The sequence below is a fragment of the Erinaceus europaeus genome, chromosome 1 (assembly GCF_950295315.1).
Source record: "Erinaceus europaeus chromosome 1, mEriEur2.1, whole genome shotgun sequence".
Taxonomy (NCBI): Eukaryota; Metazoa; Chordata; class Mammalia; order Eulipotyphla; family Erinaceidae; genus Erinaceus; species Erinaceus europaeus.
Window position 1 is genome coordinate 104,945,665 of NC_080162.1, and position 26,805 is coordinate 104,972,469.

At 40.6% G+C, this 26,805-nt stretch overlaps 1 protein-coding gene and 1 long non-coding RNA gene across 5 annotated transcripts in view; one reads left to right on the forward strand and one right to left on the reverse strand.

The window, feature by feature from the left end:
- LOC132538952 (uncharacterized) overlaps positions 1-26,805 on the reverse strand; it is a 310,731-nt gene that overhangs the window by 108,391 nt on the left and 175,535 nt on the right. The gene's annotated exons all lie outside the window — the stretch shown is intronic.
- The window catches only part of TBC1D12 (TBC1 domain family member 12), a 105,194-nt gene that overhangs the window by 9,393 nt on the left and 68,996 nt on the right, over positions 1-26,805 (forward strand). For 3 of the 4 annotated variants that reach the window (XM_060192244.1, XM_060192251.1, XM_060192258.1), the window contains exon 2: positions 17,201-17,324. In XM_060192244.1, the coding sequence (XP_060048227.1) occupies positions 17,201-17,324 (124 nt within the window). Of the gene's footprint in view, positions 1-17,200; positions 17,325-26,196; positions 26,216-26,805 lie in introns of those variants that run through there. The other variant, XM_016193653.2, reaches the window with a different exon arrangement.

The window sequence follows — 26,805 nt, forward strand, 5'->3', positions numbered from 1 at the left end:
AGACAGCCAGAAATGGAGAGGGAAGAGGGTGATAGACGGGGAGAGGGACATCTGCAGCTCTCCTTCACCACTTGTGAAGCTTTCCTCCTGCAGGTGGGGACCGGGCCACACTAGCATTTGCACTCAACCAGGTGCGCCACCACCTGGCCCCTCTTTTTTTTTTTTTTTAATAGATCACTGCTCAGCTCTGGTTTATGGTGATTCAGGAAATTGAACCTGGGACTTTGAAGCCTCAGGCATGAGAATCTCTTGCATAACCATTATGCTATCTACCCCTGTCCAGATTTCTCAATTTTCTACAAAACGCTCTCACCCCTAGCCTAGGTCCGCTTCCATCATCATCCACAGAATCTGAAAGTCTGTCTCCCCAATGTTACTTTTAAAAAGAGACAAGATGGGGGAAGGGAGTAGGGGAGAAGAGAAAGGAGAGACACCACAGCATTGTTCCACCATCCCTGTAGATAACCCCATGTAGTACTGGGCCTTTAACCCAGGGCCTCATGCATGAGTTAGCTATATCCTGACCATTAGATAGAATATTATTATTATTATTTTAAGAATTTATTTATTCATGAGAAAGATAGGAATGAGAGAAAGAACCAGACATCACTCTGGTATATGTGTTGCCGGGGATTGAACTCAGGACCTCATGGTTGAAAATCCAATGCTTTATCCACTGTGCCACAGGTAGAATATTTTTAAAACAATATACATTTGATATTGAATGAATGCTAAACTCTGGTATAGTGATGCATATTTTCAGTAATTACTATTTATTTATTTATTTATTTATTTATTTATTTATTTATGCAGAGGGAGAAACACCAGAGCACTGCACAGCTCTGGTTTATGGTGGTGTGGGGGATTGAACCAGGGACTTTGGAGCCTCAGTCATGAGAGTCTGTTTGCATAACCATTATGCTATCTACCCCGCCCCATACATATTTTCAAAAGCTTGAAGCAAATCTGCGAAGGAATTGAAAGGAAAGAATATTGAGAATATATATTAATATTTGTATCTTACAGGGTTTTAATAAGTTTTGTAGACAGGTAGTCAGCCTCCCCCCAACCCCCACCATGGTTCATAAAATATTTAACTTGGCTCCCTCATACTTATAGTGCATATGTTGTGGTGGGAAAGTTTTAAGGAAGAATAGAAACATTTGGGGATTTTGAGGTGATACATCTGTTACTCATCTGAAATATATTCAGAAAGGGAAAGTCAGACCTTTTAAAGGCTGCTTACTGCTAGCTGCTCTGTTAGCTGCAGTAACAGCTGTCCTCAGGTTGTTCCTGCTGGTCGTTCTTAGATTCTACTACAGCAATTCTTAAACTTCAGTGTTTAAAATTACCCAGTGGGGATTGTGACAGATGCAGACTCCTTTGAGTCCACCCCTCTGATTCAGTAGGTCTTGGGTGTCACACAGTGGAAGTGCAAATATTATTTAACCTGGGATGCTCAAGGGATTCTGATGTAGGTGCTAACCAGACAGTAATTACAGAAATAATTGTTGCTAGGCAGGACTCTTTAGATAATAACAGAAAGAAGGTATAACATACATTTACACTACACTTGACTTATTCAAAATTAGGGTCATATTGAGGTAGTTGGTGATCATAAGTAGAGATACCATGAACAACAGATGTAAATATCAAGGAGCCAGGCGTTGGCACACCTAGATGAGCCACATTTTATGGTGCACAGGGACAGGGTTCAAGGGAAGCTTCATAAGCGGTGAAGCAGTGCTGTAGGTGTCTCCTTCCTTATCTGCCTTTATCTCTCAATGTCTTTTTGCCTCTCTCTATTTGGGGGAATGTAAGTATGAGTGTAGAATTATTTTGCTAACCTTTATTAGGTTAGAAGTAATCTCTGATTAATTAAGTCTTTACTTTCTGTTAGTGAGAAGGATCATTTACTAACATTTTATGGTGTTTAGATAGCCTGTACTCCGGTCGTCTCAGTGTGTATTCTTAGCATTTTACTTCCTCACATTTATTTATTTTTTTTAATATTTATTGATTTATTCCCTTTTGTTGCCCTTGTTTTTAATTATTGTTGTTGTAATTATTGTTGTTGTTGATGTCGTTGTTGTTGGATAGGACAGAGAGAAATGGAGAGAGGAGGGGAGCGGAGAAGGGGAGAGAAAGACACCAGCACACCCGCTTCACTGCTTGTGAAGCGACTCCCCTGCAGGTGGGGAGCCGGGGTGTCTAACCGGATTCTTGCGCTGGTCATTGGGCTTTGCGCTGGTTGTTGCATTTTGTGCCATGTGCACTTAACCTGCTGCGCTACTGCCGGATTCCCCCCATCATTTATTTTTTTTAAATATTTTATTTATTTATTAATGGGGGGGATAGGAAGACAGAAAGAGAAAGAACCAGACTTCAGTCTGGTACACGTGCTACCAGGAATTGAACCCAGGACCTCATACTTAAGAGTCCAATACTTTATCCACTGTGCCACCTCCCAGACCACATTCTCCTTAATTTATAGTTTTCCTTTCTTCTGCTGCTGGATATAATTCTTTTCCATGCCTTTAAGAAACTGCGTATTGCACATGGCTTTTTCCACTTCAGAATATGCTGCCTCAGCCTTTCTTACATTTCTTATTTTGTAGCCAAAAGAAGAAAGAAGGAAACTCATGTGACTGTCTGGGCTTTTAGCAGGCTGTTTTCTTGCAATTACACAAGTTTACCTTAGGAAACCAGGAAACAAAACTAAGTACAAGTCACATTCCTACTCAAAGTTCAATGGATATTGAATTTGTTAACATGGTTAAATAACTTTTGAATTTGACTTTTCATTTTTGTAATTTAGAATTCTATCTTAGACTGATTTCTTAGTTAAAATATTTCAATCTGTCTCTAACCTCATTCAGATTAAACTAAAGTTTAGAGCTGAACATGGTAGTTTTGAAATAAAACGGCTATTTTCACCTATTTTCTCAAATAACTCTAATGTGCAACTACCCACCACCACACATTGGACATTATTTAGATTTCCAAGTTCGGTTATATTTAGATTATTTGTAGCTGTACTCTGGTCAAAAAAGTATAAATACTTTTCTGTTGTTCCAGGAGAAAGTTATTCAAAGACTTAATGGTTTTTTTGTTTTTTTTTAAATGATGCTTGCATACTTTTTTTTTTTTTGGCTCCAGGCTTATCACTGGGGCTTGGTGCCTGCACTTCATAGCCACTGCTCCTGGAGGGTATTTTATTTTATTTGTTTCCCTTTTTTGTTGCTCTTATTGTTATTGCTGTCATTGCTGGATAGGACAGAGAGAAATCGAGAGAGGAAAGGAAGACAGGGGGAGAAAAAGACACCTGCAGACCTGCTTCACAGCTTTCTTTTTCTCTCTCTCTTTTTTTAACCAGGGCACTGCTCACATCTGGCTAACGTTGATGCTGAGAGTTAGTTGAACCTGGGGCCTTAGAGCCTCAGGCATGAGAGTCTTTTTGCATAAGCAAAAATGACTGCTGTTTTATTTATTTATTTATTTAGAGCACAGCTCTGATTATGGTGCTGATGCCGAGGGCTTTGGATCCTCAGGTATGAGAGTCTCTAAATAACCATTATGCTATCTAACTCCCATCCCATAATGGTATGGTATTTTTTGGTTTTGGAGCTCATGTGGTTCTGGGATCCAACCCAATGCCTTATGCATAGAGAGCGCCGAATCCTAACCACTAGACCACCAGGGAGCACTGCCTTATGCATAGAAAGTATGCGCTGCACCTGCTGAGCCACTTTCCAGACCGCCATTTTTTATTTTATTATTTTTTTTCTGTAAGAGTTTAGGCAAGTGATGATGTTTAGTCTGAACTTGAATTTTTTCCTTCAGGAGGTGCTTTGTTTCCTCAAGGCAGTTTATTGAGAGATAATTATTAGAAGGTTCTTTATGTAAAAGCAGTGAAGCTCTTTGTAATGTTCCTAGTCCTAATTTGCTATTTAAGCTTCAAAGAACAAGTCAGTTCTTTTACATAATTACCCATTAGCATTAAAGCTTGCTACACAGGTTTTGTTTTTTTGATTCTTGTTATAGAACAGTTGTCTTACCAATTTACTCATTCAGCAAATGCTATTGATTCTCATTATGTATATGGAACACTAAGGTAGCTAAATAGGATTTATTAGCAAACAAAATGGATGAATCATATTAGTCAGTATATTATCTTTAAGATTTTTTTTATTTATTGGCTAGAGACAAAAATCAAGAGGGAAGGAGGAGATAGAGGGGAAGAGAGACAGAGACACCTGCAGCACTGCTTTACCACTTGCAAAGCTTTCCTCTTCCAGGTGGGGACTGGGGGCTCAAACCTGGGTCCTTGTGCATTGTAGCATGTATGCTAAAACAAGTATGCCACCACCTGGCCCCTATATATTATCTTTTTAGTGTTTTAAAATAGAAAGCTGGGCCAGTAGAACCAAAGGAGTGATTGCAATGTGTGCCCTTAACCAGGTGCACCACCCACTGGCTCCAATCATGTTTTCTTTAAGACATTTTTATGTTTTATTTTCCAATCTGTACATATTAATCTTTCTTGCATTATTGCACTAACTAGAATTTCCAGTATGATCTTGACTGAAAGTGATGAGGGCAGATATCTTAATTGTTTCCAGTCTCCAGGCATTTGGGTGTTTCATAATTTGTGTGTGGTACATTTCTTTTGTAGATGCCCATAACTAGAATTTTCATTCTATTCTTCGTCTACTGCATTAAAAAGAAAAAGAATCAAGGATGGATTTAGGATATTGTCAAAAACAAGTAACATGGTGGGGAGTAGTATGATCATATGGTTTCTTCTTTAGACTGTCGACATGGTAGATTACATTGACATTTGATAAGCAAAGCAGCACACTATCCAAATGAGCTATTTCACTGGCTCCACACCGACATTTAAATATTGAATGAACTTTGTATTCTGGGGGTTAGACCCTACTTGGTCTTATTTTTCATTTTCCATAATGCTTACTTTTGATTTTTTTTTCCCCTCTTAGAAAAAAAGTCCAGTTTGGAGCCTAGTGATAGCTCACCCAGTGGAGTGTACACTTTATTTACTGTGCATAAGGATGTGGCACCACATGCACGGCATTAGGGAAAGTCCTGTGAGTGGTGGAAGATAGAGAGGGAGAGAGTCAGAGAGACACCTGCAGCCTTGCTTCACCACTATTGTAAAGCATCCCCCTGCAGGTGGGGAGTGGGATTTCCAACCCTGGTCCTTGCACATGGTACTATGTAAGCTTAACCGGTTGTGCCATTACCTGGCTCCATTTATTTATTTATTATTTATTTATTTATACATACAGAGGGACAAATGGAAAAGCAATCACAGAGGACTGAGGGGTGTGAAACACATATTATCATGCACAAGGACCTGGTTCCAAACCCTGCTCTCCATCTGCAGGGGGGATGTTTCATGAGTAGTAAAGCTGGTCTGCAGTTGTCTTATCTTTCTCTTTTCCTCTCTACCTCTCCCTCCTTTCTCAGTTTTTCTCTGTCCTAGAAAATAAAACAGAAAGAAAGAAAGGAAGGGAAAAAAGACCTCCAGGAGCTGTGGATTTGTAATGCTGGTATCAAGCCCCAGCCATAGCCATGGTAGCAAAAAGAAAAAAATAAGGGCGGGGATAGATAGCATAAATGGTTATGCAAAAAGACTCTTGTGTCTGAGGCTTCAAGGTCCCAGGTTCAGGGAGTCGCAGTATCACAGTGGGTTAAGTGCACAGTGGTGCAAAGCGCTAGGACTGGTAGGATCCCGGTTCGAGCCCCTGGCACCCCACCTGCAGGGAAGTCACTTCATAGGCGGTGAAGCAGTTCTACAGGTGTCTGTCTTTCTGTGCCCCTCCTGTCTTCCCTTCCTCTCTCCATTTCTCTCTGTCCTATCCAACAACAATGACAGCAATAATAACTACAACAAGGACAACAAAAGGGAAAATAAATATTCATATATATATATGTCCAGGTTCAATCCTCACTGCACCACCATAAGCCAGAGCTGGTCAGTGCTCTGGTAAAAAAAAAAAAAAAAAAAAGAGGTGGAGGGTAGATAGCATAATGCCTGAGGCTCCAAAGTCCCAGGTTCAGTCCCCCGCACCACCATAAGCCAGAGCTGAACAGTGCTCTGGTTAAAAAAGAAAGAAAGAAAAGAAAGAAAACAAGAAGAATAACAGTCACAGATATGGTTAGTATCCACCCATCCATCCACCCATCATCAGTTTTGCCTTTCTCAGCTTTCTCTTAGATTAATAGATAACTTTTGTCCTGGTGACTGGAATATTTTACTCATTTTCTATGCTGTTATTCCTAGTTACTGCTCATGTTCTTATCCTAAAGGTATTTTTCTGTATCCTTCCCTTTTCCCCCTGTAGTTTCTGTCTTTTCGAATATTTAAATTATTACAGTGAGCTTACAGCAGATAGAAAGTTTGAAGCAGAGAGGAATAGAGAGAAATGAGACACCTCAGCACTGTTCCGCAGCTTGTGAAACTTCCCCATTGCATAGTGCTCCCATGTGGTAGCCAGGGACTCAAAGCTTCATCTTCGTGTGTGGAAAGTTAAGCCATCTTCAATTATTATTGTTATTTTTAATTTTAAGCATTTGTAATAACAGCAAAATCAATATCCAGAAAGTCTGGAAAAGAAAATTCTTGGAATTAAGTTAGCTGGCAAGAAAAAAATTGTCATTATTGTATATAGTCAAGCTGAAAATCTTTTTCAAGTGAAAAATGATTGAGGTTTGGAAAGAATGTCAGTAATCTTCATGTCAGATCTTTAATCCAAAATAAAGGGTAGCCAAAATACTGCATTTTAAAGAGATAGTACTTCCTTAAACTAATTCTGTAGTTAAGTGTGACATTCCATGACCTAGATAATGTTTTCTTTTTGACCGTCTATTATACTTTAGGGAAATATAAATACAAAGTCCAAGAAGTTGATGTGCTTTTAGCTGTCCATCTTCGGTTGAGGCAGAGTTTGAATATTTGGTATAGATTTCATATTCTTTATTTATTTATTTATTTTTTATTTAAGAAAGGATAAATTAACAAATCCATAGGGTAGGAGGGGTACAACTCCACACAATTCCCACCAACCAATCTCCATATCCCACCCCCTCCCCTGATAGCTTTCCCATTCTCTATCCCTCTGGGAGCATGGACTCAGGGTCGTTGTGGGTTGCAGAAGGTGGAAGGTCTGGCTTCTGTAATTGCTTCCCCGCTGAACATGGGCGTTGACTGGTCGGTCCATACTCCCAGTCTGCCTCTTTCTTTCCCTAGTAGGATGGGTCTCTGGGGAAGCGGAGCTCCAGGATACATTGGCGGGTCTTCAGTCCAGGGAAGCCTGGCCAGCATCTTGATGGCATCTGGAACCTGGTGATTGAAAAGAGAGTTAATATACAAAGCCAAAGAAATTGTTGAGCAATCATGGACCCAAAGCTTGGAATAGTGGAGAGGAAGTGTTAGGGGGGTACTCACTGCAAACTCTAGTGTACTTCTGCTTTCAGGTATATATTTTGCAGTAGTTTATGGATACGTGTGAACATATGCTCTCTCTCACAGAAACTGGTGTATATCTAGGTTTTGGGACTTTGTTAGAAAGTGAACCGCCTGGGATGGAATTAGAGAATACTATGTAAGGAAAGGTCTCACCCGTGTAATGAAGCTGGAGGGTCGTCATTCCACACGTGAAGTCTCAGACACAGTCTGAGCTGAACTGAAGCATGTTGAGGTGGCAATCGTGAGATTTCATATTCTTCAAATTGACATTACTCTTTGGATGACTGTTTTCTGTTTGGAAAATAATTCTAGTTTTTTTTTTTTTTTTTTTTTTTTTTTTTTTTGTCACCAGGCTTATTGCTGAGGCTCCATGCATGCACAACTCCTTCTCTCCTGGAGGCCTTATTTATTTATTTATTTATTTATTTATTTATTTTCGTTATTTTATTATTGGATAGAGACAGCAATTGAGGGGGAGGGGGAAAGAGAGGGAGAGAGAGACAGAAAGACACCTGCAGCTCTGCTTCTCCACTTGTGAAGCTTTCCCCCTGCAGGTGGGGACCAGGGGCTTGAACCCAGGTCTTTGTGCATTATAATGTGTGTGCTTAACCATGTGTGCACTGCCAGGCCCCTTCTTTTCTTCCTTTCTTTCTTTCGTTCTTTCTTTCTTTCTATATTTATTTATTTTCCCTTTTGTTGCCCTTGTTGTTTTATTGTTGTAGTTATTATTGTTGTTATTGATGTCGTTATAGTAGGATAAGACAGAGAGAAATGGAGAGAGGAGGGGAAGACAGAGAGGGGGAGAGAAAGATAAACACCTACAGACCTGCTTCACTGCCTGTGAAGTGACTCCCCTGCAGATGGAGAGCCGGGGCTCGAACCAGGATCCTTACACAGGTCCTTGCGCTTTGCGCCACATGCACTTAACCCACTGCGCTACCGCCCAACTCCCCTTCTTTTCTTTCTTCAGTGGTGATTAAACTTTAGTCCTTTACAGTTCTCATGAAGATGTAAACATTGGGCAAAACAATCCTTCCCAACAAATTCTACAATATTGTTCATTTTGTTAAAGATTCAGGACTAGACATTCATTTTTTTTTTTTTGCCTCCAGGGGGGTTATTGCCAGGGCTCAGTGCCTGCACCACAAATCCACTGCTCCTGGAGACCATTTTTTCCCCTTTTGTTTCCCTTGTTGTTTTTTTATCATTGTTGTGGTTATTACTGTTGTTGCTGTCATTGGATAGGACAGAGAGAGATGGAGAGAGGAGGGGAAGACAGAGAGGGGGAGAGAAAAACAGACACCTGCAGATCTTCTGCTTCACCACCTGTGATGTGATTCCCCTGCAGGTGGGGAGCCGGGGGGCTCGAACTAGGATCCTCACGCAGGTCCTTGTGCTTTTTTTTTTTTTAATCTTTATTTATTGGACAGAGACAGCCAGAAATCAAGAGGGAAAGGGGTGATAAGAGAGGGAGAGAGACACCTGCAGCCCTGCTTTCACCATGATAAAGCTTTCCCTCTGCAGGTGGGGACTGGGGGCTCGAACCTGGGTTCTTGAGCATTGTAATGCATGGGCTCAACCAGGTGCCCCACCACCCTGTCCCAACATTCATTGTTTTTATAGTGTTAGATTCCACCGCCTGAGGATTGAGGAGATAGCATAATGATTATGCAAAAGACTTTCATGCCTGAGCCTTTACAGTTCCAGGTTCAACCCCCTGCACCACCATAAACCACAGCTGAGCAGTGCTCTGTTTTCTCACTTTTTCTCTCTGTTGCTCTCTTTAGTGAAAAGTAAATAAATAAATAAATATTAAATGGGAGGGAAAAAGTTCCATATTTTGACACTGTGGAATTTACATGTCTTTGTCTTAGATATATAAACAGGTTTGCCAGTTCTTCAAAGATCCAAACCCTGGAGATCTGGCTACCTTAGAAATCAAATCCAGAACTTCCTTGGCATAAATGACATTCCTTTCACTTCAGTTAGTTAGCTTTATCCTTGAATTGAGTATAGCAGGCAAATTGCCTGACTTATTTATGCCATAGGTAGCTTTTTTTTTTTTTTAAATAAGAGAAATTATGTCTCGGAAAAATGAAACACACTCAGATATATGAGGCATGTGTTAATAAGCAAGAGACTTTCTTTTTTTTTAAATTATTTCCTTTTGTTGCCCTTGTTTTATTGTTGTAGAGATTATTGTTGTTACTTATGTCATTGTTGTTGGATAGGACAGAGAGAAATGGAGAGAGATGGGGAAAACAGACACAGGGAGAGAAAGACACCTGCAGAACTTCTTCACCATTTGTGAAGCGACCCCCCTGCAGGTGGGTGCCGGGGCTCGAACTGGGATCCTTATGCCAGTCCTTGCGTTTTTCACCATCTGTGCTTAACCTGCTGAGCTACCGCCTGACTCCCAGCAAGAGACTTTCATTGCTTTCTTCTTGTTTATTTTTACTAGAGCAGTCCTCAGCTCTGCCCACCTCCGCTTAGCTCTGGCTTATGGTGGTATAGGGGATTGAACAGGGGTCCTTTGGTGCTTCCAGCATGTAAGTCTTTTTGCATATCCATTATGCTATCTGCATCACTCATGGAGCTCCTCTCTATGGGCACTCCCATATGGTGGCTGGGGGTCCAAACCTGGGCCCTTGTGCATGGTAATATGTGTGCTTAACCAGGTGAGCCACCTTCTTCTTCGAGCGTTTGCCCTTCTTCCGTAGCCAGTCAACAGCGTCAGGTTGAGCCTGATGTCTGCTTGTTGCTGGCTTTGAAAGTGACTGGGATCCATGTGGATTCAGTCGGCTAGGAAGGATCGTCAGTTTCCCCAATAAATGGGTACTCACGGGATGCACCACGAGAAGGTCGATCCAATGCATCCCAATGAGCCACCTACTGATTCTCCAATAACACTTCTTTATCAGCCCACCTGAGCTTAGAATCACTAGGAAAATAGACATAAGATGCAAATGATACCTCTAAACATCACCTTTAATATGATGAAATAATTTCCCCTATAAGATGATTAAAGATGAAATTGAATCTAAAACTATACCTTTGCAAGGCTGGGCGGTGGTGCACTCATTTGGGCTCAGATGTGACCACACGCAAGGACCCAGGTTGAACCCCTGCTCCCCACCTGTGGGGGGGACATTTCATGAGTGGTGAAGTAGGTCTCCAGGTAACCGTCTTTCTCTGTCTTCTCTCAATTTCTCTGTCCTGTTAAATGAAATAGAAAAAAGGGGGGGGGGGCAGAATGTCCAGAGCAGTGATAGCCTTGGTGGCAAAAAAAAAAAAAAGAAGAAAAAGAAAAGAAAATAAAAGAAAAGTAATTAAAGGGGCCCGGTGGTGGCACACCTGGACCTAGGTTCAAGCCCTCGGTCCCTACCCACAGGGAGAAAGCTTCATGAGCTGTGAAGCAGGGCTGCAAGTGTCTCTCTCTCCCTCTCCCTCTCTATCTCCCCCTTCCTCTCGATTTCTGGTTATCTCTATCCAATAAATTAATATAATAATGAAAGATTAAAAAAAAGAAAAATAATTAAATGAAACTGCCTTTGCAAACATATTTCCTGTGGGGTTGCATTAGCTTCTTTTTTTTTTTTTTTGCTCTCTTATGTTCTTTTTTTTTTTTTTAATATTTATTTCCTTTTTGTTGCCCTTGTTGTTTCCATTGTTGTTGTAGCTATTATTGTTGTTGATGTCGTCGTTGTTGGATAGGACAGAGAGAAATGGAGAGAGGAGGGGAAGACAGAGAGGGGGGAGAGAAAGACAGACACCTGCAGACCTGCTTCACCACTTGTGAAGCGACTCCCCTGCAGGTGGGGAGCCGGGGGCTCGAACCGGGATCCTTGAGCCGGTCCCTGCGCTTTGCACCACGTGCGCTTAACCTGCCTTGCTACCGCCGGACTCCCTGCATTAGCTTCTTAAGGAAAGCAGAACAAACTGGATCCTCTCTGCTGCTAAGCAGTAATGTTGTCACCAGAATTAAACCCCTCAGGTGAAAATGAATAATGAGGAAGAAGTTAAGAATCTGTTTCTTTTCCTGAAATGTGAAGATGATATAATAAGTGACTTATCCCAGCAATTGTTGAAAAAACAAAGGCAGCTGTTTGGATATAAAAACAGCTGTTTGGTTTTATTAGGCATCTGGAAGTTGCGGTAACTGCTTGATGTTCAGGTCTCAGGGTCAGTAAGTAAAACTAAGTTACATTAGGAGTAAGTGAAAGAACACAAGTCTACCTGCAGCATGTGTTGTGAGTCACCTTCTGCCATAAATCTGTTCTTCCTCAATCAATTTGCATTCCCAAAGAGACAGGGTACCATGAGAAAGCTGTTTTAGGGGCCAGGTAGTAGCACAGCGGGTTAAGCGCACATGGCATGAGGCACATGGACCAGAGTAAAAATCTCAGTTGGAGCCCCGGCTCCCCACCTTCAGGGGGTCGCTTCACAAGTGATAAAGCAGGTCTGCAGGTGTCTTTCTCCCTCTGTCTTTCCTTCCTCTCTAGATTTCTTTCTGTCCTATCCAACAACAACAGCAATAACAACAGTAACAATAACCCTGGAGGCAAAAAAAAAAAAAGCTGTTTCCACAGAATGCCCCTTTAAATAGCTTTCAGATCGTGGTCTCCGGGATGGCACAGTGCATAAAGTATTAGATTCTCAAGCATGAGGTCCTGAGTTAGATTCCTGGCAGCACATATACCAGAGTGATGTCTGGTTCTTTCTCTGTCTTCTCCTACCTTTCTAATAAATAAATAATCTTTTGTTGTTGTTGCCTCCAGAATTATCATTATGGCTCGATGCCTGCTCTACAAATCACTGCTCCTAGAGGCCATTTTTTCCCATTTTTGTTGCCCTGGTTGTTGTTATTGTTATTATTGGATAGGGCAGAGAGGAAGGGAAGACAGGAGAGGGGGAGAGAAAGATTGACATTTGCAGGCCTGCATTACTGCTTGTGAAGCAACCCCCCATGCATGTGGGGGGTTGGGGGGCTTGAACTGGGATCCTTACACTGGTCCTTGTGCGTTGTGCCCTGTGTGCTTAACCTGCTGCTCTACCACCTGGCCCCCATAAAAAAATCTTAATAAAAAATAACTCTCAGATCTAATCACAATAAAAAAATAATAACTTTCAGATCTAATCACGCCCATGTGGCCCCACAGACCTCTTTATTGGTTCTGATAGGTAACTGTGAAACATTGCAGTACAGTCTCAACTTTCTGCCTTTCTTCCTCTCTGCCTTTCACCATCTATCTGAAGAAAACAAACAGAAATCATCCACTACAAGATGTGGAATGATGCAGGTTATGAAGTCCTTCCTGGAGGCAAGGGAAAAAAGGAAGTTGAGACAAATATACACAATGAAATATTTACTACTTAGCTGTCAGAAATGTTGAAATTGCAGCCCAGGAGTTGGTAGAGTGAATAAAACATTAGACCCTTAAGTATGAAGTCCTGAGTTAAAGTCCTGACATTACAAGTACCAGAGTGATACTCTTGTGTGCCCCTCCTTCCTCCCCCTCAAATAAAAATATCTAAGAAAAAAGGGGGGCAATCTTTTTTTTTTTTGAGGGGGGCAGGGGCTTTGAAGCAACCATGTTAAGTAAGATAAACCAGAAGGAGAAGGAGAAATACGACATGGCCTCACTCATCTTAAGGTGGAACTTAAGACACAAAGAGAGGAAAAATGTACGATGATGCTAGTTGTGTTGTGTTGTGTTCTGTCTGTTGTGAACTTTAAGAGGGGGATGCAGGTGAGATTTGAGAAGGTGTTGGGGACCGTTACACTTTAGGGAGGAGGAAGACTTCAGTTGTGCGTATAATGTACAGATACTAAACTTTTAAAATATTCAGAATACTGAGGCTGTTAAAATATTGGTCTTTTGAACAGTATTGCCTTGAATGTTTCTTTTTAATATTTATTTATTTATTCCCTTTTGTTGCCCTTGTTGTTTCCTTGTTGTTGTAGTTATTACTGTTCTTGTTATTGATGTCATTGTTGTTGGGTAGGACAGAGAGAAATGGAGAGAGGAGGGGAAGACAGAGAGGAGGAGAGATAGACACCTGCAGACCTGCTTCACCACTTGTGAAGCAACTCCCTTGCAGGTGGGGAGCCCAGGGGGCTTGGACCGGGATCCTTATGCCGGTCCCTACGCTTTGCACCACCTGTACCTGTACTGCGCTACTGCCCGACTCCTACCTTGAGTGTTTCTATGCATGTCTTCAAGTGCACATATCCAGGACTTAATCCGGTACATGTTGATAAAAGTACTTCTAGATGGCTGTTTTTTATGTCTGTTCCACTTTGTACTAGAAAGGTGATTATGCCACCAATGCCAATTCCTAGCAGCATCCCTCTCCCTCTAAATTTGATCTGATCAATTATCTTACTTTGCTAGTTTATTTGTATATATTGTATTCTGACTTTAGTTTGTGATCTCACTTATTAATTCTGTTACTCTTGAAGTTAAACATTTCTTGGTAGATTTCTTTATAATTATTAATTTATTTCTTAACCTAAGCATTGGTCAAATTTGCTTATGGTGGTGTCAGAGATTGAGCCTGGGATCTCAGAAGCTCAGGCATGAGAGCTTTATTGTATAACCATGTGCTTTTCCCCAGACCAGAAGCCCCTCATTTCATTATTGATTATTTTGTTAGTTTTAAAAAATAATGAGTGGTTTTTGGTTCTTGTTTTTACATGTTTTTCTGCTGTGAGATTATTTATTATTATTTTTTTAAATATTTATTTTATTTATTCCCTTTTGTTGCCCTTTTTTTTTATTGTTGTAGTTATTATTGTTGTTGTTGTTGTTGGATAGGACAGAGAGAAATGGAGAGAGGAGGAGAGAAAGATAGACACCTGCAGACCTGCTTCACCACCTGTGAAGCGACTCCCCTGCAGGTGGGGAGCCGGGGTTCGAACCGGGATCCTTATGCTGGTCCTTGTGCTTTGCGCCACCTGCGCTTAACCCGCTGCGCTACAGCCCAACTCCCGCTGTGAGATTATTTTAAAAAATCATTTCTGCATTTCTAAAACTTAGGAGAGTCATATATTCCATTGGGAGCAGAGTAGGACTTTAATTTTATTTCCTAGGAATTGACAACAAAAGGCCTTAGTAGCATGTATTAAATAAGTTATCAGTTTGTTATTTGATCTGCTGTTGTTTACACTTAGGTTTACATGTGCTTGTGAGTTGGATCTTCTTTTCCACTGGTCAATTTCTTTATTTCTGGCTTATTACCATGATGTGTTATAAATTAACAGTTTTATAAATTGGGGTGCCTGGTAAGACAACTCAGATACATGTATGTTCCATGTATCAACTGTTTTTGGTCCTTTATTATTTGATAAAAATCTAAAGAACTTCCCCCAACCCCAAGTTCTTCAAAAACCTTGTTGGATTTATGATGGGAATTGTATAGAATATACTACATATACTCATACTCATATTATGGCCATGGAGTCTCAGATGTACTTCACTATAGACAGTAACAAATTTGTTACTAAAAATAGGAAGCATTTCCCCAAAAGATTATATTATTTAATTTTTTTAAATTTGCTTCCCCACTTTTGTTGCCCTTGTTTTTATTTTATTTTTTATTGTTGTTGTAGTTAGTATTATTACTGTTATTGATGTCGTCATTGTTGGATAGGACAGAGAGAAATGGAGAGAGACAGAGAGGGGGAGAGAAAGATAGACACCTGCAGACCTGCTTCACCGCCTGTGAAGGGACTACCTTGCAGGTGGGGAGCCGGGGCTCCAACCAGGATACTTATGCTGGTCCTTGTCTTCGCTCCACGTGCGCTTGACCCGCCGTGCTACCGCCCAACCCCGATATTACTTCTTTACCGATTTTATGAGGTTATCATTGGCTTCTTTATTTTTGCATTGTTGACTTTTATTGCCAAGAATGTGTGCAGTCAGTTCTAGTATACACTTTATCCCTAATTCAAAGCAAATATTTTATCTTATTTGTGACTAATTTTTCTTAGTTTCTCGTATAAGTTTCTAATATTTCTATATAAACTAGGTAGTCCTAACTGAATCAAATTGTGGTGTTTTAGAAATTATTTTATTACAAGGGGCCAGGAGATGGCGCACCTTGTTAAGCACACATTAGAGTGCACAAGAACCCAGTTTCAGGCCCCTGATCCCCACCTGCAGGAGGAAAGCTTCATGAGTAGTGAAACGGTGCTGTAGGTATCTCTCTGTCCCTCCCCTTGCCCTTTCAAGTTCTCTCTGCCTCTATCCAATAATAAATTAAAATATTGAAAAAAATGGCTGGGTAGTGGCACACCGGGTTAAGTGCTCATAGTTCTAGGCGTAAGAACCCCCTGCAAGGGTCCCGGTTAGAGACCCTGGCCCCTCATCTGCAGGGGCATCGCTTCACAAGTGGTGAAATAGGTCTGCAGGTATCTATCTTTCTCTTCCCTCTCTTATCTTCCCAACGCCTCTCAACTTCTCTCTGTCTTACTGGAAAAAATGGCCCCCAGGAGCAGTGGATTTGTAGTGATGGCATCGAGCCCCAGCGATAACCCTGGAGGCAAAAAAAAAAAAGTATTTTATTTAAAAGTGTTTTGTTGGGAGTTGGGCGGTAGCGCGGCGGGTTAAGCGCAAGTGGTGTGAAGCGCAGGGACCCCTGCAAGGATCCCGGTTCGAGACCCCAGCTCCCCACCTGCAGAGGTGTCGCTTCACAGTGGTGAAGCAGTTCTGCAGGTGTCTTTCTCTCCCCCTCTCTGTCTCTCCTCCTCTCTCCATTTCTCTCTGTCCTATCCAACAACAGCAGCAATAACAACAATAATAACCACAACAATGATAAAACAAAGGCAACAAAAGGGGAAAAAAATGGTCTCTAGGAGTAGTGGATTCCTGGTGCAGGCACCCAGCCCCAGCAATAACCCTGGAGGCAAAAAAAAAAAAAAGTGTTTTTACTATGGGCTTGGAAGATAGCTCACCTGGGAAGGATGCCTGCTTTATTATGTGAGTGACCCAGGTTCCAACCTGTCCCCCACTACACTGGGCTTAATTAGTATTGTGGTATCTTTCCCTCTCTCCCTTTGTCCTGTCTCTCCTTCTGTCGCTATCTTTTAAATCACTTTTTGAGGAAATGTTGACTTACAGGGTTGTTGTTACGGTGGTGTAATTACATAGCATACCAAAATGGGTGTATGTATGTATGTGTACACACACACACAACTCTCTCTCTCACACACACACACTCCACCATAATCAGCCTTGAACTGTGGAGCCCCAACAATGATTTAAAAAAAAAAAAGTTTAGGAAGCCGGGTGGTAGCGCAGTGGGTTAAGCACACATGGCGCAAAGCGCAAGGACCTGTGTAAAGATCCTGGTTCCAACCCCCAGCTCTCCCCCTGCCGGGGGTCACTTCACAAGCCGTGAAGCAGGTCTACAGGTGTCTATCTTTCTCTCCCCCTCTGTCTTACCCTTCTCTATTTCTCTCCTATCCAACAACAGTGATAAGGGCAACAAAAGGGGAAAAAAAATAGCTTCCAGGAGCAGTGGATTCCTAGTGCAGGCACTGAGCCCCAGTAATAACCCTGGAGGCAAGAAACAAACAAACAAAACTTTGTATCTGTCTTGAGAATATACTTTAAAAATTAAGCAGTTGTCTGGCTACCAAAAAATAATTCATATAACCTTTGCATGTTTCAAACACATAATTCATGTAACTTTTCTATATTTCAGAAACCTTTTCCCAAAAAGAACAAAGGAACTCAAATCACTTGCTTATAGTGCTCCTGGTTGGAAATTGTTTGGTAAAGTCCCTCCCAGAGAGAATCTTCAGAAAACTTCCAAAATCATTCAGCAGGTAAGTACTAATACAATCAAATTAGTATATCTTAGTTTTTCTTTTCAACTGTTCTTTTCTTGATAACTAACCATATTTTACTTTTGTTTTTTTTTATATACTAATATTTGTAGTGACCTTAAATTTCTTGGTTTTTTTTTTTGAACCAGTACACTGATCAGCTGTGGATTATGGTGGTATGGGGGGTTGAATCTGGAGCTTTGGAGCCTCAGGCATGAGAGTCTCTTTGTGCATTAAGTTAGCTAATTGCTCGTACCACATACTTCATCTTACATTTCAGCACTGTAACATTTACCAGTGGCATGGATATGGTTAATTATGAATTGATGAAATAGTTATAAAGCAAATATTGAGTTGATGAGGTCAAGCTCTTTCCTTGGTCACCTTTCTGGTGTACCAGAAGATTGCAAAGCTACTGGCTTTGTGAAGTAGGTAGGAGTATATATAATCTGTTTATAGTAATTTAAAAGCCAGTTCTGTAAAGATTTTTGTTATTATCCATATTCCTGAATTATTCAATTTTTTTTTCTTTTAGAACTTCAGATCTTTTTAAACTAAATATCAGAAAATCAAGGAGACTATGAAACGGAATGGATTACTTAGCATTATTATTTTTATCAGAGCACTGCTCAGCTGTGATTTATGGCAGTGGTGGTTGTGGGGGTTTGAACCTGAGACTTTGTGAGCCTCAGGCATTAGAATCTCTTTGTATAACCATTATGTTATCTATCCATACCTGGTTAGCATTTGAAGTTCAGAGACACTGTTTTCAGAAGGAGGTATATAATACATTTTTCTTTTTTTTTTTTTTTTCCAGAGCACTGCTCAGTTCTTGTTTATGGTGGTGCAGGGATTGAATTTGGGACCTTGGAGCCTCAGGCATGAGAGTCTCTTGCATAACCATTATGCTATCTACTCCTGTCCAGTATAATACAATTTCTATTTTTCTCTCACCCTGTTGTAGCTTATCAGATTTAACACAATCAGAATTTGTAAAAAATAATCCCATAGAGCCAATAATTATCACTCAAATTGGAATAAAACAATCTTCCCTTAAGAATTTAGTAGTATTTTAAAAAATATTTTTATTTATATATTGCATAGGCCGACAGAAATTGAGAGACAGACACCTGCAGCCCTGCCTCGCCACTTGTAAAGCTTTCCCCCTGCAGGTGGGGACGGGGGCTTGAATCCTGGTCTTTGTGTTCTATAATGTGTACACTTAGTCAGGTGCGCCACACCCTGGCCCCATAGTATTCCTTTTATTGCCCAAAGGAAAACTGATTTTATAAATACAAGAGGTAATTTTAGAAATAAAAAATCATTTTCTGGGAGCCGGGCGGTGGCGCAGAAGGTTAAGCACACATGGCGCAAAGTGCAAGAACCGGCATCAGGATCCAGGTTGGAGCCCCTGGCTCCTCACCTGCAGCGGAGTCCTTTACAGGCAGTGAAGCAGGTCTGTAGGTGTTTATCTTTCTCTCGTCCTCTCTGTCTTCCCCTCCTCTCTCCATTTCTCTCTGTCCTATCTAACAACAGCAATAATAACTACACAATAAAGGGCAACAAAAGAGAAAAATTTAAAAGTTTCTTAAAAATTTTCTTCTTTTTTTATTGTTGTGGTTGTTATTGATTTCATCATTGTTGGCTAGAGCAGAGAGAAATCGAGAGGGGGAGAGAAAGACAGACACCTGCAGACCTTCTCCACCGCCTGTGAAGCGACTCCCCTGCAGGTGGGGAGCTAGGGCTCCAACTGGGATCCTTACACCAGTCCTTGCGCTTTTCACCACCTGCACTTCTTCATCTAGCATTTGCCACCACCTGCACTTAACCCACTGTGCTACTGCCCAACTCCAAAAAATTATTTTCAATAGTAAAATTTATTTAGAAGTTATTAAAACATTGACTAGTTTAATATCTGCTGGGATTTAAAACTGTGCAGTGAGTCTCAATCTATAAATCCTCTAAATTGCAGTTATCTACAGGTAAACCTTTGGCAAACTCAGTAATACTCTACATACAGCATATACAAAGTAGATAAGTAGCTTGATGTAGTATACATTTTCAATATTAAATGCCACCATAATATTTCCATCAGATCTTTGTGAATCTGACTTTTCTGAGGCTGCTGTGATGAGCATTATCTACTGTCTGAAGTACAGTGTGGAATAGAAACAAGGGTGGTAGTGTGGTGTTAAATCTAATGTCAAGGTTTGTAAAATGAAGCAAGCGCACAACAGGCATACATACACAGTACATGCCTGATGGTCATTGGGGCCGAAATAGAATTTTTAATTCCAATTTATGTGTGTTAACTTTCCAAATGACTACTAAATTATAGCGTGATCCTTATTGAATTGTTAGACATGGCTACCCATTAAATAGATGATTAAATATTGCTGTTGGTTCAGTGGGCATCATGAAAAATTTCACCGAGATAAGGTAATGTTAATCAGGAGGCCTTTGGAACCTTACCTTTTATTTTTCTCTCTCTCTTTTTGTGTGAAGTCTTAGAGTAACTTCTCTTGTTTAGAGTTTTCCAGAAGACCAAGTTCCGCCCTCTAGAGGCAAAACAGTGGTCTTATTATTGAAAGTTTGTATTTGTTTTACTTTATGATAGTTTACCATAAAAATATGCATGCATATAGATTTTTATATCTTTATGTAAACTGATATTATAAATTACTGGGTGGATAGTTACATGTTCATGATACGCTATATGTCTTTAGACTGCTTGTTTTATTTTAGAAAGCTAAATATGTGTTTGTGTGCATAAATTTGGTGAGTCATTAGGAAAAGAATAATGTTTTTTTATTATTTATTTATTTTCCCTTTTGTTGCCCATATTGTTTAACATTGTGGTTGTTGTTGGGTAGGACAGAGAGAAATGGAGAGAGGAGGGGAAGACAGAAGGGGAAAGAAAGACACCTGCAGACCTGAAGTGACACCCCTGCAGGTGGGGAGCTGGGGGCTCGAACTGGGATCCTTATGTGGGTTCTTTGCGCTTTGTGCCACATGCGCTTAACCAGCTGCGCCACCGCCTGACTCCCGAAAAGAACAGCTTTTTACTTTCACATGTTCAAGAAGGATTGTTGCTAGCCTCTACGGCTTCTTCTAGCATTTTACAGATGATGATTTCTTCTGGCAACTCCTTAAGATTTGAGTTCTTCAGGGGTGGGGCGGTAGTGCAGGGGGTTAAGCGCACATGGCACAAAGCCCAAGGGTGGGTGTAGGGATTCCGGCTCGAGCCCCGGCTCCTCACCCGCAGGGGCTTTGCTTCACTGGCATTGAAGCAGGTCTGCAGGTGTCTTTCTTTCTCTCCCTCTCTCTGTCTTCCTTTCCTCTCTTGATTTCTCTCTGTCCCATCCAACAACAACAACAACAATAATGACAACTGGGCTAACAACAAAGGCAACAAAATGGGAAAAATGGCCTTCAGGAGCAGTGGATTCATAGTGTAGGCACCGACCCCCAGCAATAACCCTGGAGGCAAAAAAAAAAAAAATTTGAGTTTTTCAGTTCTGTGTAGTTATTATTTTTTGATAACTTTTCTTATTTGCTTACTTACTTATTTACCTAGTCATTATTACACTTTATTTGAGGAAATGCTGATTTACAAGGTTGTTGCTGTCGCAGGGGTACATTTTCACATTTCTCTAAGTGTCAGTGACCTTCACCTTCAACCAAACCATCATCTTGTTCTAGAGGGACTTCAACTCCTAACCTTCCCTTAATGTTTCTCCCTTCTTCCATCTGAGTCCCAAAATTTGCTGTAATAGAATACAGCTTTAGTACCTTTTTAACAATTGTTTTGTTTCCTGTTAAGTATAATAGTGACGTCATTGTTCCTTTGAGCCTTCTCTATGCTCACAATATGAGTTTTTTTTTTTTCATTATGTGACAGGACATGTTTCTACTTTCCCTCTTCCCTACTTCTTGGAGGCTATTTTTCCCCTTTTGCTGTCTTGATCGTTTTATTGTTGTTGTAGTTATTATTATTGCTGTTATTGATGTCATTGTTGTTGGATTGGAAGGACACAGAGAAATGAAGAGAGGAGGGGAGGGCGGGGTGGGGGGAGAGAAAAACAGACACCTGCAGACCTGCTTCACTGCTTCTGAAGTGACTCTCCTGCATGTGGGGAGCTGGGGGCTCGAACCAAGATTCTTATTCTGGTCCTTGAACTTTGTGCTATTTGCGCATAACCCACTGAGCTACCACCCAATCCCCCTTCAGAGAGTTTTTTACTCCATGTTTGTACTTGCCTTTAGTTCTCATTTTCAAAGTGGGTTTGGTTTTCTCTTTTACAATGATGGTAAATTTAGAACTTTGTATCTCTTTTCCACTTACCAACTTTTTTTCACCATTCTGATTTTAGACATTTGTAAAACACAATATAAAACACTATTTAACCCCCACACCTATGGACATCTAATCTTTGACAAAGGGGCCCAGACTATTAAATGGGGAAAGCAGAGTTTCTTCAACAAATGGTGTTGGAAACAATGGGTTGAAACATGCAGAAGAATGAAACTGAACCACTGTATTTCACCAAATACAAAAGTAAATTCCGAGTGGATCAAGGACTTGGATGTTAGACCACAAACTATCAGATACTTAAAGGAAAATATTGGCAGAACTCTTTTCCACATAAATTTTAAAGACATCTTCAATGAAACGAATCCAATTACAAAGAAGACTAAGGCAAGTATAAACCTATGGGACTACATCAAATTAAAAAGCTTCTTCACAGCAAAAGAAACCACTACCCAAACCAAGAGACCCCGCACAGAATGGGAGAAGATCTTTACATGCCATACATCAGACAAGAATTTAATAACCAACATATATAAAGAGCTTGCCAAACTCAGCAACAAGACAACAAATAACCCCATCCAAAAATGGGGGGAGGACATGGACATGGATATTCACCACAGAAGAGAACCAAAAGGCCGAGAAACACATGAAAAAATGCTCCAAGTCTCTGATTGTCAGAGAAATGCAAATAAAGACAACAATGAGATATCACTTCACTCCTGTGAGAATGTCATACATCAGAAAAGGTAACAGCAGCAAATGCTGGAGAGGGTGTGGGGTCAAAGGAACCCTCCTACATTGCTGGTGGGAATGTCAATTGATCCAACCTCTGTGGAGAACAGTCTGGAGAACTCTCAGAAGGCTAGAAGTGGACCTACCCTATGATTCTGCAATTCCTCTCCTGGGGATATATCCTAAGGAACCCAACACACCCATCCAAAAAGATCTGTGTACACATAATGTTCTTGGCAGCACATTTGTAATAGCCAAAACCTGGAAGCAACCCACGTGTCCATCAACAGATGAGTGGCTGAGCAAGTTGTGGTATATATACACAATGGAATTACTCAGTAGTATTACTCAGCTGTAAAAAATGGTGACTTCACTGTTTTCAGCTGATCTTGGATGGACCTTGAAAAATTCATGTTAAGTGAAATATAAGTCAGAAACAGAAGAATGAATATGGGATGATCTCACTCTCAGGCAGAAGTTGAAAAACAAAATCAGAAGGAAAAAAAAAAAACACAAGTAGAACCTGAAATGGAATTGGCGCCAATGTTTTTTTTTTTTAATTTTTTTATTGGGGAATTAATGTTGTATTTACTGTTGAATGTAAAACATTAATTCCCCAATAAATAAATAAATAAAAACACTATTTAACATCCTTTACTTTGTATCCCTTTCAAATAGACTGTATATGTTTGGGATTAAAATGAAGATAAAGCCATGCAGAATGTTAGGACATGTCTACCATGTTTTAGAGTAACATCTTGAAGTTATTAGAGTGTAGAAAAATGTAAAAGTACCCAATAGTTCTAGTGTAAGTTGCTTGAATAAAGAAAGCGCTAAAAGTATTAAGAAAAAAAGTGAACTCCTTTGAATTTTTTTTTTCTTCCTCCAGGGTTATTGCTGGGCTCGGTGCCTGCACCATGAATCCACCGCTCCTGGAGGCCATTTTCCCCCCCTTTTTGTTGCAGCCTCGTTGCAGTTATTATTGCCATTGTTGACGTTGCTTTGTTGTTGGATAGGACAGAGAGAAATGGAGAGAGGAGGGGAAGACAGAGAGGAGGAGATAAAGATAAGACACCTCAGACCTGCTTCACCGCCCGTGAGAGGAGGGGAAGACAGAGAGGAGGAGATAAAGATAGACACCTGCAGACCTGCTTCACCACCGTGAAGCGACTCCCCTGCAGGTGGGGAGCCGGGGCTCGAACGGGGGATCCTTACGCCAGTCCCTGTGCTTTGCGCCACATGCGCTTAACCCACTGCGCCACCGCTCAACTCCCTCCTTTGAACTTTCTAAAGGTAGCTCACTTGTGTTTGGAGTGGAGAAAACAGATTTCTCCCCCCCTTCTTTTTTGGGGGCATTAATGGTTTACATCAACAGTAAAATACACTAGTTCATACATATGTAGCATTTCTCAGTTTTCCACATAAGAATTTAATCCCCTCTAGGTCCTCCTCTGCCATCATGTTCCAGGACCTCAACTCCCCCCCTCCCCGCAGTGATACACCAAGCAAAAATCGGTTTCTCTTTTCTCTCCTCTCCTCTCCTCTCCTCTCCTCTCCTCTCCTCTCCTCTCCTCTCCTCTCCTCTCCTCTCCTCTCCTCTCCTCTCCTCTCCTCTCCTCTTCTTTCTTTTTCTTTCTTTCCTTTCCTTTTCTTTTTTTTTTCTTTCTCTGTCTCTGTCTCTCTCTTCTTTTTTAACAGGTTGCTTAAGTTACAGTGCTAGTAGTATTTCAGAAGCAGGCTGTACTTGTTTCAGGATCAATCTTCTTTGAGTCGTAGGGCAGGATACCCCAGACTGGGGTTGGAGATGATGATGATGACTGCCTTCAGGGTTATTGCTGGGTGCCTGCACTATAAATCCACTGCTTCTGGGGGCCATTTCCCCCCATTTTTGTTGCCCTTGTTGTTGTTATTGTTTTTGCTGCTACTGCTGTTAGATAGGACAGAGAGAAATGGAAAGAAGAGGAGAAGACAGAGTGGAGGAAAGATAGACACCTGCAGACCTGGCTTGTGAAGTGATCTCCCTGCAGGTGGGAAGCCAGAGGCTTGAACTGGGATTCTTACAGCGGCCCTTGTCCTCTGTGCCATGTGAGCTTAATATGCTGCACTACCACCCAGCCCCCCAGGAGATAATTATTTTTAAAGTATCTACTCAGAAAGGCTTTATCATATTTTAAGTATAGGTATTATGGCTTTTTAAAAAATATTTTTTATGGGCTGGGGTAGATAGCATAATGGTTATGCAAACAGACTCTCATGTCTGAGGCTCCGAAGTCACAGGTTCAATCCCCTGCACCAACATAAGCCAGAGCTGAGCAGTGCTCTGGTTAAAAAAAAAAATTATATATATATATTTTATATTTATTTATTTATTCCCTTTTGTTGACCTTATTATTTTATTGTTGTAGTTATTGTTGGATAGGACAGAGAGATGGAGAGAGGAAGGGAAGAGAAAGATTGATACCTGCAGACCTGCTTCACTGCCTGTGAAGCCACTCCCCTGCAGTTGGGGAGCTGGGGCTCTAACCGGGATCCTTACGCTGGTCTTTGTGCTTTGCGCCATATGCACTTAACCCGCTGCGCTACTGCCCTACTCCCAGGTATTATGGCTTTTTTAAAAAACATTTTTTTCTTTATTGGGGGATTAATGTTTTACAGTCGACAGTAAATAGAATAGTTTGTACATGCATAACATTTCTCAGTTTTCCACATAACATCTGTCATCCTTTTCCAGGATCTGTACTCTACCCCCACCCACCCACCCTAGAGTCTTTTACTTTGGTACAATACACTAATATGGATTTTATTTTTATCTTTTTTTTTTAGTGGAAAAATAGAAGATTATAAGCTAACTGTATAAGAAAGCAAGAATAATTTGCAAACATTTTCTTTACTATATGTTAGTTATACAGTTAACAAATTGTTTCTAAATAAAATTTCATGTTTTGTGTGGAAAGCAGGTAAAATTATTTTTACATATATAGCATTATGTACATTTTTCTTTATTTTATTTTTATATTTTATTTATAAAAAGGAAGCATTGACAAAACCATTGGATAAGAGAGGTACAACTCCACCCAACTCCCACCACCAGGTCTCCGTATCCCCTCCCCTCCCCTGATAGCTTTCCTATTCTTGAACCCTCTGGGAGTATGGACCCAAGGTCATTGTGGGATGCAGAAGGTGGAAGGTCTGGCTTCTGTAATTGCTTCCCCACTGAACATGGACATTGACAGGTCAATCCATACTCCCCAGCCTAGGTACATTTTTCTGTAGCTTATTTCAAGAAAACAGTTGTGTGTGTGTGTGTGTGTGTGTGTGTGTGTGTGTGTGTAGTTGGCTTTATTTATTTATTTATTTTGGGGGGCTGAGTGATGGCACACTTGGTTGAGCACTCATGTTATAATTTGCAAGTATGCAGGTTCAAGCCCCTGGTCTCCACTTACAGGGCAAAGCTTCATGACCAGAAGAAACAATGCTGCTGCTTTTCTCTTTTTCTCTCCCTATTTCCCTGGTCCCTTTTGATTTCTGCCTCTGTACAGTAAATAAATAAAAATATGTTTTCTGTCTTACAGTTTTCTAGGAATATTTGTAGTTCACACGTTAAATATACTTTTAAAAAAAATTTAAACTTATTCTTACCTTAATTCTACTAGTCTGATCAATTTTAGTGTTAACAATTTCATGTTAACAGTAAAAAACAAAAACCACTTGAAGTCAAGCTGACTCATTTGGCATTTAATTCCCAAATCACATGAATACAGATAATACAGATACCATTTTATGAGCATTATTACATGTGTTCTCTTGCAGGTATGAAATTCCTGCTTGTGGCCTTTTGAACCAGTTGGTGAGCCATATTAAAAATTGAATCTATTAATTTTAATAACATTTAGTTATATTGTAGCTCTATTGACCTAAGATTTTGGTTTTTCTAAATTAATAGGCTGATGTTGAACTGAAGCTACATAATTTACATTTATGATCCCGAAGTGAAGGTGAGACAGATGTTTGAATGTGTTATTGTAACATGACTGCACACTAGATTAAATGTACCCTACTTATGTTAAATTGATAGTCTTTTACTATAAAGTGATTTTTTTTGAATTTTCTTTATTCCCTTTTGTTGCCCTTGTTGCTTTATTGTTGTAGTTATTATTATTATTGATGTCATTGCTGTTGGATAGGACAGAGAGAAATGGAGAGAGGCGGGAAAGACAGAGGGGGGAGAGAAAGATAGACACCTGCAGACCTGCTTCACCGCTTGTGAAGCAACTACCCTGTAGGTGGGGAGCTGGGGGCTTGAACCGGGATCTTTAAGCTGGTCCTTGCACTTTGCGCCACCTGCACTTAACCCATTGCACTACCACCCAACTCCCTATAAAGTGATTTTTAAGTAAGAAAAGTAGACGAACTTAAGATGTTTCAGGTTCTCATCAG